This window comes from Sorghum bicolor, chromosome 1, assembly GCF_000003195.3.
Source record: "Sorghum bicolor cultivar BTx623 chromosome 1, Sorghum_bicolor_NCBIv3, whole genome shotgun sequence".
NCBI lineage: Eukaryota > Viridiplantae > Streptophyta > Magnoliopsida > Poales > Poaceae > Sorghum > Sorghum bicolor.
The window spans coordinates 2329926-2346869 of NC_012870.2; the positions used below are offsets into that span (position 1 = coordinate 2329926).

The 16944-nt window shown below is 43.4% G+C and overlaps 3 protein-coding genes across 5 annotated transcripts; 1 reads left to right on the forward strand and 2 right to left on the reverse strand.

Annotated features, from left to right (window-relative positions):
- LOC8079705 (transcription termination/antitermination protein NusG) lies at positions 335–3537 on the reverse strand. Of its 3 annotated transcripts, none has more exons than XM_021450916.1 (6): positions 3101–3537; positions 2165–2343; positions 1360–1681; positions 1155–1257; positions 687–806; positions 335–606 (listed from the first exon to the last, which is right to left on the reverse strand). In XM_021450916.1, the coding sequence occupies exons 1-4, from the start codon at positions 3500–3502 to the stop codon at positions 1156–1158; spliced, it is 1005 nt and encodes a 334-aa protein (XP_021306591.1). In that variant the 5' UTR covers positions 3503–3537; the 3' UTR covers positions 335–606; positions 687–806; position 1155. The 3 variants fall into 3 exon arrangements, with proteins under 3 accessions (XP_021306591.1, XP_021306592.1, XP_002466173.1); XM_021450917.1 differs by having other exon boundaries at positions 687–834; XM_002466128.2 differs by having other exon boundaries at positions 687–858; positions 3101–3536.
- On the forward strand, positions 3697–5891 carry LOC8080222 (mitochondrial import inner membrane translocase subunit TIM10). The gene is made up of 6 exons (XM_002463563.2): positions 3697–3890; positions 3982–4036; positions 4131–4183; positions 4693–4731; positions 4973–5042; positions 5559–5891. Exons 2-6 carry the CDS (start codon positions 3995–3997, stop codon positions 5604–5606), a joined length of 252 nt encoding a protein of 83 aa, XP_002463608.1. The 5' UTR covers positions 3697–3890; positions 3982–3994; the 3' UTR covers positions 5607–5891.
- Positions 11392–16638, reverse strand: LOC8079706 (probable serine/threonine-protein kinase BSK3). Its single transcript, XM_002466129.2, has 11 exons — positions 16518–16638; positions 16261–16428; positions 15442–15668; positions 15207–15342; positions 14238–14371; positions 14045–14150; positions 13873–13958; positions 13467–13655; positions 13028–13189; positions 12391–12504; positions 11392–11957 (listed from the first exon to the last, which is right to left on the reverse strand). The coding sequence occupies exons 2-11, from the start codon at positions 16325–16327 to the stop codon at positions 11703–11705; spliced, it is 1476 nt and encodes a 491-aa protein (XP_002466174.1). The 5' UTR covers positions 16328–16428; positions 16518–16638; the 3' UTR covers positions 11392–11702.

The following is a 16944-nucleotide window of genomic DNA, read 5'->3' on the forward strand; positions in this document are numbered from 1 at the left end:
AACATTACTACAACTGGATTCTTGTTTGAGGGCAGATCTGTGGAAGCTGCAAGGAAAGCGAAAAGCAAAAGGAGGAAGATTGTCTTGTTCCTAATCGAAAGCTTTTGGCACAAACAATTAAGCTGATTCGCTTGTCTAAAAAGTCATAACTGGAAGTATTGTTCGACGATTTGTTGTAAAAGAAAAATACTGCTAGATGACTAATAGATTCGGCAGATAAAGTCAAGCGAACGGGGCAAAGCCATCTCTGTGTGGTGTCTGCCATAGTTCAGGAACCGAAGCAAGCCAACGAAGCACAGTCAATGGAAAATGTGCACAGTGCGTAACTGAAAAGTGGCTGGTGATCCGAGTACTCAAGGGAAAAACAATCTCAGACAAATTCAAATTTCTATTTCGATTTTAACCTATTTATAAATGAATACAGGAAGGTGAAATATGTGAATGGCAATGGTCTAAGGGACTGCGCAACAAAAAATAAATGTCCTAAGGGACTGAAAATTGAAATATTACTTCTGCATTCGAGCAAAATGTGAACACCCTAGTGGAAGTCAGTGAGGTATCTCAACTTCAGCATCCTCATTGTTTACAAAATTGCATTTCACTAACCTGATAGACAGAAAAGAAGAGTGAAATCAAATTCAATAGAATAAGGTTACAGAACACATTCTAGTGAACTCAGAACTTACTGGTTAATTTTGACGGCAGCTGATGTGCTAACTGTTTCTCTTGCTGATAACTGGGTCTTCAACGGTCCACTGTCCACCCACCGAAGTTCCTGCTTCATTCACTCAGGCCCAGCTGGAGATCTGGAGTTGTTGATAAAAATTATCGGTACTGTGATACATAAACATAAGGTGCCTGTTCAGACATTAAGCATAAAGTGAGACACTGTATCAGAAAGCCACAAATTCGAAAATTTCCTCTCCTGCATCTAAAGTATGGAGGAGCTCAGCTAATCTCCTAAACAGAAACAATTTGATATGTGATGGAATCCTGAAATTCTGTCAAACGGATCAGAGAGTGCAATAATAGCGACAGCATGTTCTACTATACAATCTTTGGCTAACAGGTGAAAAAAAATGCTCTAGATCTATCATTTCTTTTGTTAGCCTACTACCAAAGTCAAACACGAGGATTTACAGGAGTTTTCAAACCTCATAGTTTACTATCATTGTGATCCACTTCAATTGCCTCAATTTGATCAAAATCAAGATCCACAAAGCTCTCTTTCCCGAAAAGTATCAACTGGACAGTGGCCTGTGAGAGGTAACACTTCTTAGAAAACCAAACAATACCAGGAAAGGTATTGCAAAATAATAATAAAATAGTTCACTAAGATAAATCTGTAATCAGCCCAACCTTCTTGTTTTTGCGATTCACTTCCAGGATGGAACCAGTGAAGTCTTCAAAAGGCCCAGAGAGAACATGAACTGTTGCACCAGGCGAAAAAGCACTGTGTCTAGTGCCACCATTTAAGGATGATTTCTTAAACTGTTTCTTGATCTTATTCATTAACATAAGTTCAGATTCTTCAACAGGTTTACTGAAAGGTTCAACATTTCCCATATTCTCCATTTCCTCAAATTCTCTGTCAACTCTCTCTTGTTCCTCCTTCTCTTCTCTAATAATTGATTCAACTTCATCAATTGGAATAGGTTTTGGCTTTTTAATCTGCCTCTTGCTTCATAGTAAGACAGGTAAAAGAAGTGCAAATCAGAAAAACTGAATAACTGATCAGTGATCACAGAAGAGATAAGAGATATTATCTGCTATAGACCTACAGTATTAATGTACTAGCAGTATATAAATGTCATGATTAGGATACTTCACATGCCTTTGTTACAATTATGTTAGACAAAATACTGTGATCATCGTTGTTCTGGCCAAAGAATATCCTGATGATTAGAGAAGTATGTTGAAGGATGGCACATATTCTATTTGGACATAGTTACACATATCCATAGCAACCGCTATGGTTTCAAGTCTTTCTTCAAAATATTTACAGGATGAAATGCTGTCTAAGGTCAAGTACTACTGGATAATTCAAAAAACGAATATGAAAATAGCCACCTAAAACAAGAATCATAACAATGCCAATAAAACAACGTGTCAACAAAAGAGGAGCAAAAGTGAAGGAATGGAAAGAATTGAGTGAGGTACTCACATTGAACCAACTGTAGCTCCAATAAAGCCATAACAACCCTCAGTGTCTCTGATGAAGTCATGAAGCTCCTTGTTTAAGGTACAATGCATAAAGACCAACCCAGGATGCAGAGGCTTGGATTTAACACTGATTGCACCACTTTTCAGTCTCCTCTTTACTTGGATGGATGGATTGTAAATCTGCAGTTAACTTTTGTGAGAAATAAAATGCTGAAAAGAAAATGGTATGCAAGTGAACTAGTGAAGTCATTCAGATGGACTAGTACTAAACCATTTCCTATAAGGCCCCGTTTCGTTTGCATCGGTAAACTTTTAACTCCTATCACATCAAATGTTTGGACACATGCATGAAGTATTAAATATAGATAAAAAAACAAATTGCATAATTTGCATGTAATTTACGAGACGAATCTTTTGAGCCTAATTAGTCCATGATTGGACAGTAATTGCCAAATAAAATAAAAATGCTACAACCTGCTAAACTTTAACAGGTCTAACAAAACACGCCCTAAGGGCTAAGGCTATGAGGAAAGGTAATCAGGAGAACATCATTGTCAGCATTCAGATTCGTACTAGATCTCTCAATCCATGGGTTGCCACAATTAAGCATTGACAGTCAGCAATCTTAATGTAGATTTTCTTGTCACAGTGATTGTACTGTCCAAGTAAAAGTCACAGTTACAGTTTATATATCCTCAATCTCTTTCAACATAGTAATCTAAGATTCATATGTTAGGTATGAAATTATATAAGCCGCAAGAATACTGCAACGTGATGTTGCTCATTACATAATCTCTGTATGAATATGACGCTTATAACATAATCTGTATGAATACGATGCGACAGCCTAAAATTAAATGCTCGTCAGGGCAGTGCTTAATTCGGGCGGCACGGACGCATTCAAGCCAACAAAAATAACGACAGGAGGAAGTGATACCTTGAAGGTGACTTCCGGGTAGCGTCGTGAGATGGCCTTGGTGAGGAGGTCGACGTAGTCGGTGCCGGGCGCCATGGAGACGCGCACGAGCCACCACTGCGGCCCCAGCTCGGCGAGGAGGTCGAGGTTGAGATCCTCCCTCCACGACCTCTTAGGAGTCTTCTTCCGCCGCCGTGCCGGCTCGTGGATCAGCCGGTCCTGCACCTCCTCCTTCCAGTCCGTCGCACGCAGCTCCCGCCGCTCCCGACGCTGCGCTCGCTTTTCCCGTGCCGTCACCTCGCCCCCTGCGTCCGCGGAAGCTGAAGCAGATAGGCACACCGGTGCGGGGAGCCGAGACGCTGGCGCCGCCGTGAGGGAGCAGCGGCACGGGAGCCGGAGGAGCGGATAAGCCAAGCTGCCCATGGCTAATGGCCTCTTCGGCTAGGAGCGAGCGATTTGGATTTTGGAAGAAGACCCCAGTGGACCCCAGTTGTAAGTGAGTACATTTGGGCCTCGAGGCCCATCGCCCATCGGGATGCAGGATGACACTGGCTTGTGGGCCACAGGATAAAGCGCGGGCTTACAAGTGGGCCATTTTGTCAGTCAGCTGGCCCTCAGGCCATGTGGCCCATTCGGGTGCGGCCCATGTAAGAAGGCGCGCGCCTGCTCTCAGCAGTGTGCTTCCGCCGCCGGCAAGGAGGAAGAGAGAAAAAACCCTAGAGTTGTGAGTGGGCGGAGGCGCGGCTGCTCGTCCGCGACATCGAATTTCAGAGCCGCCCCCGCGAGATCCCGGCCTTCGTTCTCTTCCCCCGTGAGCGTCTGCTTCCCGTGCTGCTTCTCAGCTCCACTCCTGACATATTGTTCTGAGTTTCTGCTCTCTTGGTTCGCTCTGTTCTTTGCAGGAGAGGTGCCGCAATGGCTGGGAAAGGCGGGCCGACCAACTTGGAGAAGGAGCAGGTAGGTTGGCGCACCTTGCTCCTCCTTTTCGGGTTTCGGTTTCTGGATTTGCCGCTCTTGCTGAGATTGGTGCTGTGCGCCTTTCACCGTACAGATGTTTGGGATGGCAGAGAAGGAGATGGAGTACAGAGTTGATCTTTTCAATAGGTGAATGATATGCATCTTTCTTGCTTGAGATCATTAATTCGCAACAAGTAGGCCGCTGGTGGCTACCATTTTGGTTGCAATTGGAGATTGCTAATTCAGCAAAGAGATGTGTGTTAGCACTCAGCATAGATGCTTTATTAATTCATAATAATGCAATCTTTAGTTTCCTCATTTCCAACTAGCTGAAGGAATTGAATATGTTCCAAGAAAAGGTGAATGTGGTGGCTTTTCCTAAATAGTCATGCAAGTCCTCGACTCCTCGAACAATTAGGCTTGAATCTTCCAAATACCTCTTTTCTGAAATGCTAATCAGTTAATGTAATCTTAGGGTTTTCCTGGGCGTCTGAAATGTGTGTGATGTTTATGTTAATTAACAACTTAACAATTGATCATGTCTACTCTTAAATTATATCACTCCTCTCAATCCAGGTCTTGAATCATTTAGGTTTCTGTTTGATTTATTTATGCTTGTTCTGAGTCTTCTGACAGTCTCTTTATGCTTTATACAGGCTTACACAGACCTGTTTCGACAAGTGCATTGAGAAAAGGTACATATATCATCAGCTTATTTTTTAAAATCTATTATTTGTAGTCCTGTTGGCACATCCTTATTTCTATGTAACAAATATCATCCTATGATGGTAATCACCAAATAATTTAACTAAGCTGCAATAATTACACCTCAAGCTTGGAACTTCTCATGGTGTGTTAATTAATAGTCAAGAAGGATCTATCGTCTGTGAGATTGAATATTGAATTTTTTTTTCCTGTTTGTTCGTTTTATTTCAGGTATAAAGAAGCTGAGCTCAATATGGGCGAGAACAGTTGCATTGATCGATGTGTTTCAAAGTATTGGCAGGCATGTTTGTTGATACCCTTTCTCTTTGGCCTTTGCGGATTCATTTTTATGCTTATTCCTAGATTATGGAGTATACCATAACTTGACTGTGCACAGATTGAATTTGTCAAAAATGGTTGTCCTTGATGGTGTCTTTCCTACATTATGACTTGTTAGGTTGGAAAAGAATGATGTATTTCTAGTTTCTAGTGTACCTTAGCATCTGCTTATTGTGAACAAATAGTTTGTGATCTCCGTCCACAGACCGCAGATGCCTGGAGATATGCTTGATCTATGTTTTTTCTTTAGCATGGTGATCTTGATGCAGTAACCTTCACTTTATATATCTAAAGGAACAGTGCCACTTGCAGATTTATAGTTCTGCTTGTTCCATAGCACAATAGTTTTCCTGCTGCTCCACTTATGCCCAATTTACCCATGTTGATATACTGGCAATAATTCTCCCATTTGATATGTGATGTTTGCCGGTTTGTGTGTCACCATATTAACCCCTATCTTTCGGGTCTTTCTTTTCAGGTGACTAATTTAGTTGGTCAGATGCTTGGGAACCGTCCTCAGATGTGAACTGAGAAGCACTAGTTCCATTTTGTAGCTATTGCTCTGTTTCTTCTTTTTGGTTGGCTTTAGAGTGCCTACACCTGCTACTAAGTACACCAATACAGCACCAGACATGCTAATGCGCCACCGCTTTAAAGAAAAATCACGGTGTCTTACCCTTTCCAGTGATGCGCATTCTCTCTGAATCATGAACATGGAACATGCCTGTAATAATTTGATACAGCTCTAGAGTCATTCTGTTTCGAAAGCTTGTCCTGTTTCGTAGTTAAATTCTGGATTTATGTTCCTCCAGGTAATTAGAGTATAATATTTTTCTTTGCGAATCTCTATTAAGGTTCTTAGGTTCGTTTTTTCCTGACTAACATTGGATTATATCAAATATTATATAGTATCAATTAGAGTATTGTGTATCAAACACGGTTAGGATCGTTTTCTTTCTGACAACATCAGATTATCGCAGGGAAAAAAAAGAAAATGTAGTTTCACTTAGCGCGTCATAAACGAGTCATCATATCAATTATTGTGTACTTCTAACTTTTTTAGGCACAAGTGCATGGGCCTGTTTGGTTGGCCTTGTTTTTTTTTTTAACATCCGTCATATCGATGTTTGGACACATGTATAGAGTAATAAATATATACTATTTATAAAACTAAAAACATAGCTAGAGAGTAATTTGTGAGACAAATTTTTTAAGTCTAATTAGTCTATGATTAGACATTAATTGTCAAATAAAACGAAAATGCTATAGTACCTATTAAACTTTAACACCCCCAACCAAACACAGTTCACCTAGAAAAACTAAAACTTATAATTTGTAATTGAGGGAGTAGGGATTAGTGTTATAGGATCGGGATACTATGAAATTTTACATGGTATAGGATCATATGAAGCCTTCATATATGATTGGGTTTCTATGAAATTTAGGTCAAATAGCTAGATCTAAATTTTTAATCTAATATTTTAATAATAATCACTCCAAAAACAATAAGCAAATTTGATCCTTTTGGTCGCGCTAGCTACCCTGGCACGACACCTATCGCACCATATGCACTAGCATGACCAAGGACACAATGGTGGCTTACATGGTCGATTTTAGCGTCCACCCTATCATGCCACCCCGCCTAGCAGAGAGAACTATTGTGCCACCTTGCTTGGCGCGATATGTGGGTCTTCTCTCTCTTGTCTTTCTCCACTCCTTTTTGTCTCATCCATGGAGTTGGCTTTTGGTTTTTGGTTATCAATGGTATCATGCACGAGGTATAACTCGTTTATCCGTTGAACTCTTCCTATTAATTTGAAGGTTATAGACCGCTATGATTTATATTGCTATGTGCAAGACTGAAAGGTCCTAATATAGCTAGAGGGGGGGTGAATAGCCTATTAAAAATTCTATATACTCACTAGAGCAAGAGGTTAGTAAATAACAAGGCGAAGCTTTTTGCTCTAGCTCTAATGGGATGTTTGCAAGCCACCTTTCCAACAATTCTTTCTATTTAATATGATCACTAAGCACACAAGAGCTATGTCACTACAAAATACACTAGAAAACTAAGCTACACAAGATAAAGTAAGCAACTAAACTAATTACACTACTTTGCGGTCGTGTGGGGGATGTACCAATCACCAATATATGTATAATCAACCACCGAGAGAATGTCAATCAAACACAATTGAGACACCGATTTTTCTCCCGGGGTTCACGTGCTTGCCGGCACACTATGTCCCTGTTGTGTTGACCAACATTTGGTGGTTCGGCGGCTAAGAGGTGTAGCACGAACCTCGTCCCCACTAGGACACCGCAAGAACCGACCCACAAGTGAGGTAGCTCAATGACACGAGCAATCCACTAGAGTTACCTTTCGGCTCTCCACCAGGGAAGGTACAAAAACCCCTCACAATCACCAGGAGATGACCAAGAACAATCACCAACTCGTGTCATTGCTCCTCCGCTGCTCCAAGCCGTCTAGGTGGCGGCAACCACCAATATTAACAAGAAAATCGCAGCCAAATCGATTCCCAAGTACCACTAGATGCAATCACTCAAGCAAATGCACTTGGAATCACTCTCAACCTCACAAAGATGGTTAATATATGAAGGAGATGAGTGGAGGTGTTTGCTTAGGCTCACAAGGATCAAGTAGTCAGGAATGCTAAGAGTGTAAGCCCCAAGCCGGCCAACAACTATTAATAAGCCCCTCAAACAAATAGAGCAGTTGGATCTTTCACTGGAAAGAAATCGAGAGCACCGGACGCACTGCCAGTGAGCCATCAGATGCTGGAACCCCAAGCGTTCGGTGCTCAGATGACAACCACATGTCAAACTTTTGAATCTCGCACGTCGATCTCTAACAGTCACTTTCAAACCACCGGACGTGGTCAAGTGGGCACGGGCGCGTCCGGTGCACACCGGACCCGTATGCGGAGAGGGTGTTTTTCACACGGGGTCACCGGACGCTCTCCTATGTCCGATGTCGTTTGTTAGAAAACAATTGCTTGCGTACATGCTGACGTCATGCTTCACCAGACGCGGGAACAGTGTCCTGCCTACGTCCGATGCGAGCGTCCGATGCTCACTCTACACTCGTGCCAGAAACTGACCGTACACCAGACGCTTGGGCCAACGTCTGATGCATGCGTTCGATTAGTGTTTCACAGTGAGAAACACTCCCGAGACTTCTCCAAACTGTCACCCGGCGCAATAGAAAATATGCGTTTCAAACTCCACCTCCATCTTAAAGTGTGCCAACACCACCATGTGTGTACCAACATGTGCAAGTGTGTTAGCATTTTCACAATCATTTTCTTCGAATAAGTTAAGTTAGCTCACTAGGTTTTAAATGCATGCACATGAACAATGACACCTAGTGGCACTCGATAACCGCTTAGCCAAAGAATTCCCCTCTTTATAGTACGACCATCTATCCTAAATGTGATCACACCCTCTATGGTGTCTTGATCACCAAAACTAAAATCCTAAGCAATACCTTTGCCTTGATCTCCATAGGGTTTTATTTTTCTCTTTCTTATTTTCCAAGTTGAGCACTTGATCATCTTGTAGTCATCACCAACATCACCATGATCATCTCTTGCTCCATCACTTGACATGTACCAACCTTATCAAGTCTATACACACTTAGGATAGAGGTTAGTACTAGGGTTTCATCAATTATCCAAAACCAAACTAGGACTTTCAATCTCCACCTATTTGATAATTGATGACAACCCCTTCTATGAAGATTTTCAATAAATTTTTTTGGATTCATAGTGCTTGCCCAAGCATTTTACCATGTGCAAAGGTTATGAACAAGTTTCATAAATCTAAAATGGTAGCAATTGCTCCCCCTACATATGTGCTAAGAGTTTGGATTTAAAAGCTTGCACATATGCTTGAATAGGAAATATAGGAGTCAATTTCTACCAAATGATGCTAAGGTGTAAAGAGTGGACCTTTGAAGTGTGATACCAACCAGAGTTGCCAATATACACCATCCTTATCACCATTAGTAACTAGACATTCACAAAACTAGAACACCCCGTGAGAGCAACATTATAAACAAGGTTCTAGCATCACTTGTGAAACAACCAAGAGTCTAGTTACACTACCTATGCATGCGAGTTCTTCATTTCATCAATCAAACCTACAACCAGCATACACCACACAAGCAAGGTATCGAAGAGAAAACTTCTAAAGCTAATACAAATGCAAGCAAACATATGTGATGCACATTCAAATGCAACATACAAATTTAATAGCGAGGCCAACAATGATATTAATAGCAAGAAGGATGGCAGGGCAAAGTAGAATCAAGGTTGCGGGGGCAGGGCCAAGAAGGTTGGCAGCCTGCACCAACAAACATAGAATGGCAAGGGTGGCAGCAACGCCTCGTGAAATGGGAACCAGCCTTGCTAGGGCAAGATGGGTGGACTCGGCGGACCAATGATGGCGATGCTGCACGCGCGCGTGTGAAGCATTATTGTATCTATGAGCTAGAACCCTATCAGATAATCTTTTCATGTCTTGGTTCTGGTTGAGTACTTGTGTTTGCAGTTGGTACCAAAGTGGTGGTCCCTTTTGCCCCTCTTAAAGGTGGGCCCCATGTGACATCCTTTCTTCTTCCTCTTCTAGCCTCCTCCGCTCCTCACACACACACACACACACATGAACAGACACACACAACACATGCACGCGTGTGCATCCACACACACCACACACACAAACTTATGTAGGAATGTATATATTCCTACTCACACCAAATTATTTTTTCATGCATATTTATGTTGAACACATATACAACTACTATTTTCTGAATCAAAGTTGGTGAAAAACGACTCTATTGAAATCAAATAGGTATAGAGAGTGCCCTTGTGACATGCTTGCTTCTACATGAGTGCGCACATTGAGAGCCGACCTTGTGTGCTTGCCAAGCTTATGAAGTAGTCTAAAAAGGACTCACCTCAACGGGGAGCAGTAATACCTCTACTAGTCCAGTAGTGTAACTCGTGTAGTTGTGTTCCTTCAGTGTCTCGACTATTTGTGTAGCTAGCCTTAGTAGCTTGTATGTGCTATAGCTTAGTTCAATTCTTGCTACTAGAATTATTTTAGGAGGCTTGTATTCAAGTGATTATACTAGGTTTGTACTCTCTCTGTCTCATAAAAAACGTTGTTCTGGCAATCAAAAACTAATCCATAAAAGTGTTAGCAGCAGCAACCCAAGAAAGCCAGCAGCACTAGGGCCAGAAACCTAAGGGTGGAGTAGGTGGTGGTGGCACCAACACCGGTGGCGCGAAGGACACAAAGATGGTAGGGCCCTCGCACCTGCAACCGTCGCTAAAGCTGCTCTAGGAGTTGATGTAGATGAAGTAACATATGTTGATGAAGGGGGTGAAGTTCCCACTAGAGCTCATGGCAATGGGCAGCGACAAGTTGTCGATGCCAATGTCGTTCTCGATGATGGCGCACGCGCAGGCGGCAACTAAGGACACCAAGACCGCCAAGTTCGACCTCTCTAGGGAGGACGATATCAGGGACAACGATAGTGAGTTCAACGAATTTGATGATGAGGATTTCGAGGAACGACGACCTCGACCATGACATGTATGATGACCCCGAGATGATGATGGAGCCCATGGGCATGCCATCAGCCACTGCCGGTGGCGACAAGAAGGGTGGTGGCAATGGCAATAGCTGCGACAAGAAGGGTGGTGACGGGAATGAGATCCCGGTTCGGATCTAGGGGAACGTCAACAACGGCGATGGCAACAAGAAGGATGGCGAGGCAAAGGAGAAGCAGAGCCAAGGTGGCGAGGGCGGGGCCAAGAACGATGGTGACCTACGAGCAGTAAAAAAATATTTTTATATATAACACGCTTAAGCAAACACACACAGAAATACCAACATATTATATATGCACCCATAAACCAAGGGCACGACAGCAAACACAACACACTGCACACAAAACCAAGAGCACAACACATTGTACACACAAATACAATAGAACCACGCACTTATGCGGCATGCTCATGCACAAAACAAAATTTGATGTGGTTCGAGAGAAAAATATTTGATACGTCTGTCTTCCTCCTTGTACTTCCTTCGTCCCAAAATAAATACACATCTTACACTTCGAGGAGTCAATTAATTTTACGTTTGACTATATATAAAAACAAAAAATAAATAAATACTACATACAAACATCGGTGCTATTTTTGAGATGTGTATTTATTTTGAGACCGAGAAAATAGTGCATAAGAGAGCCTAGCACTAGAGATGCCCTCAAGGATTGACCATAGTTGAAGGTTGCCTGACCTCAAATATCTTAAGTTGCAGGGTTCAAAAGTTTGTATATACATGAATTTGTTGAAATAAATGGAAATTCTGTCACTTTACAAACTCACATCAACAGAATGCTATTGCAAACTAGTTGCCCATTCCTGTGTAATAACAGCCAACCTAGGAGTTCCTGACATGTAAAACCATGGGAAATACCGATACAAGTTAGGGAATACCAAAAACAGCCCTACTGGTGGCAAAGCATTGGAGGGAGGCACCCGAAATGCAGGCGATCTAGGTACAAGCAGGACAGGGTATGACAAATTCATGGCTATACAGATCTAGCTCTACTATTCCTTGCAGCTTCCAAGGCAGTGCCAATCTTCAGTGCTTCTTGGCTTTCAGCCTCCCTTCCAAGGTTATGAAGTGCTATGGCCTGCAGGTAGTATCCCATCGGCCAGTCGGATGCCATAACCACAGCTCTCTTTGCATCCTCAAGGCCTTCCTGTGGGTTGCCAATCACCACATATGCGAAGCATCTCCGCCCCAGCATGGTTGGAGCCACCGCTGCGCCTGAGTCGAGGAACTGCCAAGTATCCAATACCACAGATTAATAGCCTGAAGCTGCAAAGAAAACATACCAAAAACATAATCCTGCAACACAGATTACTTCACACTGCCTGTGTCTTCGTTATCATACCACGAAGAGAACTAGTTCCTAGACATTCGCACAACTGTGTCATAGGTGTATGTGTATCATCACAACTTTAGCTACAAAACCTCCTGACAACCTCAATGCTTGAAACGCCTTACACATGCTAACTGAGCAACTGTCATAGCAACCCAGTAGAGGACAAAAAATTGGGCCATTACTCTGAAACCCATAAAAAAGCCTAGTTGGAAGAAAAGCAATCTAAAAGAGGCTGAATACAATGAAATAGCAAAGCTGCCATTCTGAAATAGGACAAAAGGTAAGTAGGAGAATTATAGGTGTGCATCACATGATAATATAAGCATACCCTTGAGTAGCACTCAATTGCAGTCACGAATTCCTTAGACTTGAAGGCATTGTCTGCATGCCTCTTAACAACAAAGCTCTCAGATAGATCACCATTCCATGACTGGAGAGATAGCTGCAAGTTCCAACATTCAAAATACAAATGTAAGAACATTTATGATCATGATTAAATAGTTGAAATGTGAATGTAACCTCAAAGTTGTGTTTCATGCAGAATGTGACCAGCATATGGATGCCATTGTTTTATCATACATCCAAGACCAGTAAGACTTTCAAAGCAAGTTACCAGAATTTACTTAGTAAAACAAAGTAAGATATGGTATATTTATCACATTCATGATTGATGAGAATCCCTACAATATATGTATTTTATCACATTAAATCAGCATAAAACGGGGGTAAGATAACATCTTCTCTCTTTTTCTCTGTTTATCACAGAGAGTACAGTGCCAAGGGGGGAGCAGTATATAGCATGAGCTGGCCATGCAAGACCATTGATGAAATGATGACAACCCCTCTATCACATGGCTATAGTAATTGGATTGTTACAATGTTACTTGCGGAAAAGAGTAAAGCACAATAGTGTTGCAGCAACAAACATCCTAGGAATAAGGTTTACTGGCAAATAGTTCTTTTACCTCAGCATTAGCTGCGTCATCCTCATTATAACCATCATGCAGCAGTATTTCATGCACCTCATTCAGGTCTGCTCTGGCGAAAGCTTTCCCAATAGCAGACAAGGAAACTAGATCTGGGTTTTTCTTATCATGTTGGATCCCCAGCAAAGTGTGTGAAGGAGTCTGCATTAAAATTCAGTTAGAACTATTAAGCAAGGAAAACTATATAAATAATGTCATGAGTCCACATGCTAGAAAAAAAACAAGATAAAATGTATGGCACGCACAACCAACCTTTGTGTTCTCAACACATGCACTAAGTGCATTCGAACAAGATAATATCGACTTACTACCTCTAATTTACAATTGAAACAAAATTTGACAAGGGGCATTTGCATACTCAAGAATTCATGGTATAAGAATTTTAACATAAAAAGACCATAGTAAGAAAGAACATTACAGAAGCATCTCTCTGGAGACTTGCGAGACCAGATACCACAGTTTTCAGATTTGGCCGGTCACGTGCTTCATATTGCAAGCAACGGGATGCTAATCGCATCAAGTCAGTTCCATCGGAGTTGGATACATGACCTTCCAAGCAAGAATCCATCAGCACTAGAAAGTTCTTTCCTCTTATAAGGTCAAGTGCCTACAGGGAAAATAAAAGGTAGTGTCAACCCGTTCCCTCAAAAAAATAACCAACGGCAAAAAATAATATCCACACACAAAGAACTAAATAAAGGAGAGAAAAGGTTAGTGTAAAATTTATTTCTATGTAAAATCTAGAATATGTTAATAGCACTATAGCGCCAATGTATTATAATTGTAGAGTATGTTAAAAGCATACATAGAGTAGGAAAACTTACATGACTTGGTGGAATGTGCTTTCCACTCAGGAGATCAAGCAAGACAGTCCCAAAACTGTAAACCACACTCTCAGGACTTACTCTGCCTGCAGAACAGATAACAGTTAAAGAGGCACATTCCCAAAATGTTTAATGGGACACTACTGCTACTGCTAGTGTGTGACACATTTACCTGTCTTAAGATACTCAGGAGGTGTGAAAGCCAAATTAGTACTATAACTCTTCCCGTCCCTGCTGTTCTTCATCAGACCAAAACATGATAGTCTTGGGTTACCATCCTACAAAATTGGCCCACAGTCAAAACACAAAAGGATTAATGCTTTTGTATGAAAGATCTGAGAAGCAACTAACAAGTAAAGACCTACCACATCAAAGACGACCCTGTATGCATGCAGATCATGATAGAGTGCCCTCCCTTTGCTACTGCAGTAGTCCAACGCCTGTGCCACATAAAGCGCAGCCCTCATCCTCATTGCCCAACTCAATGGATTTGTCTCCCCTGCCACATACAGCCACCATGAGGATAAAATGCAGCTATCATCTTTTTTAACACAGAGCAACTATCATATATTAGATTGATATAATCCACTTAAAGATTGAAAATCTTAAGTGCTAAAAGCTCCTGACAGCCATATCCCTTCAAGAGTGCTCCCTAAATGAAAGGTCATAGCAATTCAAACCATCCCTAATAAGTACCATTTGTTGAAGCAACATTTGCAGGTTAGATGCAAATCAAGCTACAGATATCCTCTAGTATGGCCTAAAAATCAATGGCATGAATGACTGCTGCACCTCCAACCAGAACCAAGTGACACAACCCAATATTGGTGACTAAAAGTAACTATAGAAAACCAGTATGTTCATTTTAAGCTGGCCTAAAGTACAGAAATAGCACCAGATAAAAACAAACAGGTAGAGGATTTGGCAGTAGAAACTACTTCCACCCTCTGCGGCCGAAGGCCACATTTCCACAGTGGTTACTGGTACTGACGTACAGGCGACAAACACACATCCTTAAATATGGTGACTAAAAAATTAATTATAGAAGACCAGTGTCGATTTTCAGTTAGCCTAAAGTACAGAATTAGCCCCAGACAAAGCAAACAGCTAAAGGGTTATGCAGCAGAAACTAACTTGAACAACCCTCTACAATTTAAGGCAACACTTCCAGATTGGATACAGGTGACAAACACACATCCTTAAATATGGGTCCCAATACCATCACATTGATGCTACATTGAACTAGTACGACATCAGAATCAACTCTAACAAGCCCAGATGTGCTAGTTGCAGCTAATGTAAGAGAAGAGTGAGGAAGGAGAAACCAAACATACAGTGGAAGAGATGCTTTGCCAAGGTCTCGTGAGGCATGAACTCGGCAACGAGGAGACGCTCGCCGCTCTCGCAGCAGCAACCGATCAGATTGGCCAGCCGGCCACTGCGCAGCTGCCCAACAGCCCTCGCCTCCTCCTGCACCCACGGACACACAGCCACTCAATCAGACGCCACAGAGGCAAGGGACGAACATAAGAAACGATCCGTCCATCATAAGGAGCAAGGTACACGGACCAGGAACTGGCGTGAGTCCGGCCAGGCGGAGCGGCCGAAGCGCTTGATGGCAACGGTGCGGCCGGAGCTGAAGAGCGTGCCGCGGTAGACCACGTTGGGCGCCTTCTCGCCGTGCTCCGACACGATGCGGTCGGGGGCGAAGCCGTCGGTGGCCGCCCGGAGCTCGTCGAGGCTGTACTCGGCGAACACCGGCACGCCGCTGCCGTCATCCTCGGCGGCGCCATTCTCTGCACAGGGAATCGAACACGGCAGTCGGATCAGGACCAAGGGGGCGCGAGCAGACAGCCAGACAAACACAGCGGCACACCACGCTCGGAATCAACAGCAAACCACTTGCTGTTAGCTTCACATTGCTCTCCGCCACGAGAGTGCACGAAGAAACGCGGAGAACCAAACGCGATTAAGTCGAGAAACCTCGCGAGAGCAAGCGAATTCGCCGAACCGAGCGGAGGAGAAACGTGAGGAATCAGCACAGCAAGTGGCGGCCGCCGGCCACGGCGAACCGCGATTCGGATCGCTCTTGCGCGTGCGAACAAATCGAACGGATGGGATCGGAGCCACAGTTCCAGCGAGATCGACGGGGCCGCATCCCACCAAACGGAAGCACGAAATCACACGCACGCGGAAACGAACAGCAGAAACCCCGGAAAAGCCGCAGCAGAACAAAAAAAACACCCCAAATGCCGGGCCGACGCCGCCGCCCCCAACAACAGAAGAACCAGGCGCGGCGAGAGTGTGATGAGGAGAGAGAGAAAACAAAAAACACGGAGAATCCGAGGGGGAGGCAGCGGTGGTGGCAATGTGCGGTAGGCGGCGTACCGAGCATCGGCGATTTGAAGTGGGGAGGCCACCAGCAGACGGAGAGCTTGGAGCAGCGAGCACCCATGGCCGCGCGCTCGCTCGCCTAGATCTCGCAGGCAGCCGCAGCAGGCGACGGTTCCGTCCGCTCCTCCACCACCTCTCGCTCGCCTGCCTGCCTGCTTGCCACTGGTAGGACTCGAATAGAGTAAGACTAAAATACTTGCGATGTGCGAGAAGAGGGGGGGGGCGGGACTGGGGAGGGAGGAAGAAAGGACCCGGGTGGGGCGTCCGGGTTGTGGATCCGAGGAAGGTGGTGGTGGTGGGCTTTTCCGCTCTTCCTTCCCTGCTTTTGGCACCCCTGCTGTCTGCAGCCTGTTTGCTGCTCCTCTTCACAACCTTTCTCCCTCTCCTCCCTGCATTATATACTCGCGAATTTCTTTTTCCTTTCCACCGGAAAACAGGAGGATTTTGTGGCCTTTTGATTGAAAGCACCAGGTAGGCAGGTATCCACATGTAAATTCTTTTGATTTGAGACAGGAGTATGCTTATGGTTTAGTTATCTCGAATATATGTTCCGTGCCTTTTTATTTTAGGTGCGTGAATGGACTAGGGTTTATGGGCAGTCCAAGATCTCAAGTGTTAAAAAAATTATGCGCCAAAAGGCATGCTAGATCATGGAAAGAACAACTTGAAATAGGTCAT

Bases quoted from the DNA above. Each gene is read 5' to 3' on its own strand.
- LOC8079705 (XM_021450916.1), bottom strand. From the start codon at position 3,502: ATGGGCAGCTTGGCTTATCCGCTCCTCCGGCTCCCGTGCCGCTGCTCC. The intron at 2,344-3,100 runs GTATCACTTCCT...AGTTAACTGCAG, and splicing joins ACCCGGAAGTCACCTTCAAG to ATTTACAATCCATCCATCCA. The intron at 1,682-2,164 runs GTGAGTACCTCA...CTTACTATGAAG, and splicing joins GGAGCTACAGTTGGTTCAAT to CAAGAGGCAGATTAAAAAGC.
- LOC8080222 (XM_002463563.2), top strand. From the start codon at position 3,995: ATGGCTGGGAAAGGCGGGCCGACCAACTTGGAGAAGGAGCAG. The intron at 4,184-4,692 runs GTGAATGATATG...TGCTTTATACAG, and splicing joins AGAGTTGATCTTTTCAATAG to GCTTACACAGACCTGTTTCG. The intron at 4,732-4,972 runs GTACATATATCA...GTTTTATTTCAG, and splicing joins GACAAGTGCATTGAGAAAAG to GTATAAAGAAGCTGAGCTCA.
- LOC8079706 (XM_002466129.2), bottom strand. From the start codon at position 16,327: ATGGGTGCTCGCTGCTCCAAGCTCTCCGTCTGCTGGTGGCCTCCCCAC. The intron at 15,343-15,441 runs GTCCGTGTACCT...CCGTGGGTGCAG, and splicing joins CGGACTCACGCCAGTTCCTG to GAGGAGGCGAGGGCTGTTGG. The intron at 13,656-13,872 runs GTAAGTTTTCCT...TTTTCCCTGTAG, and splicing joins AGCACATTCCACCAAGTCAT to GCACTTGACCTTATAAGAGG.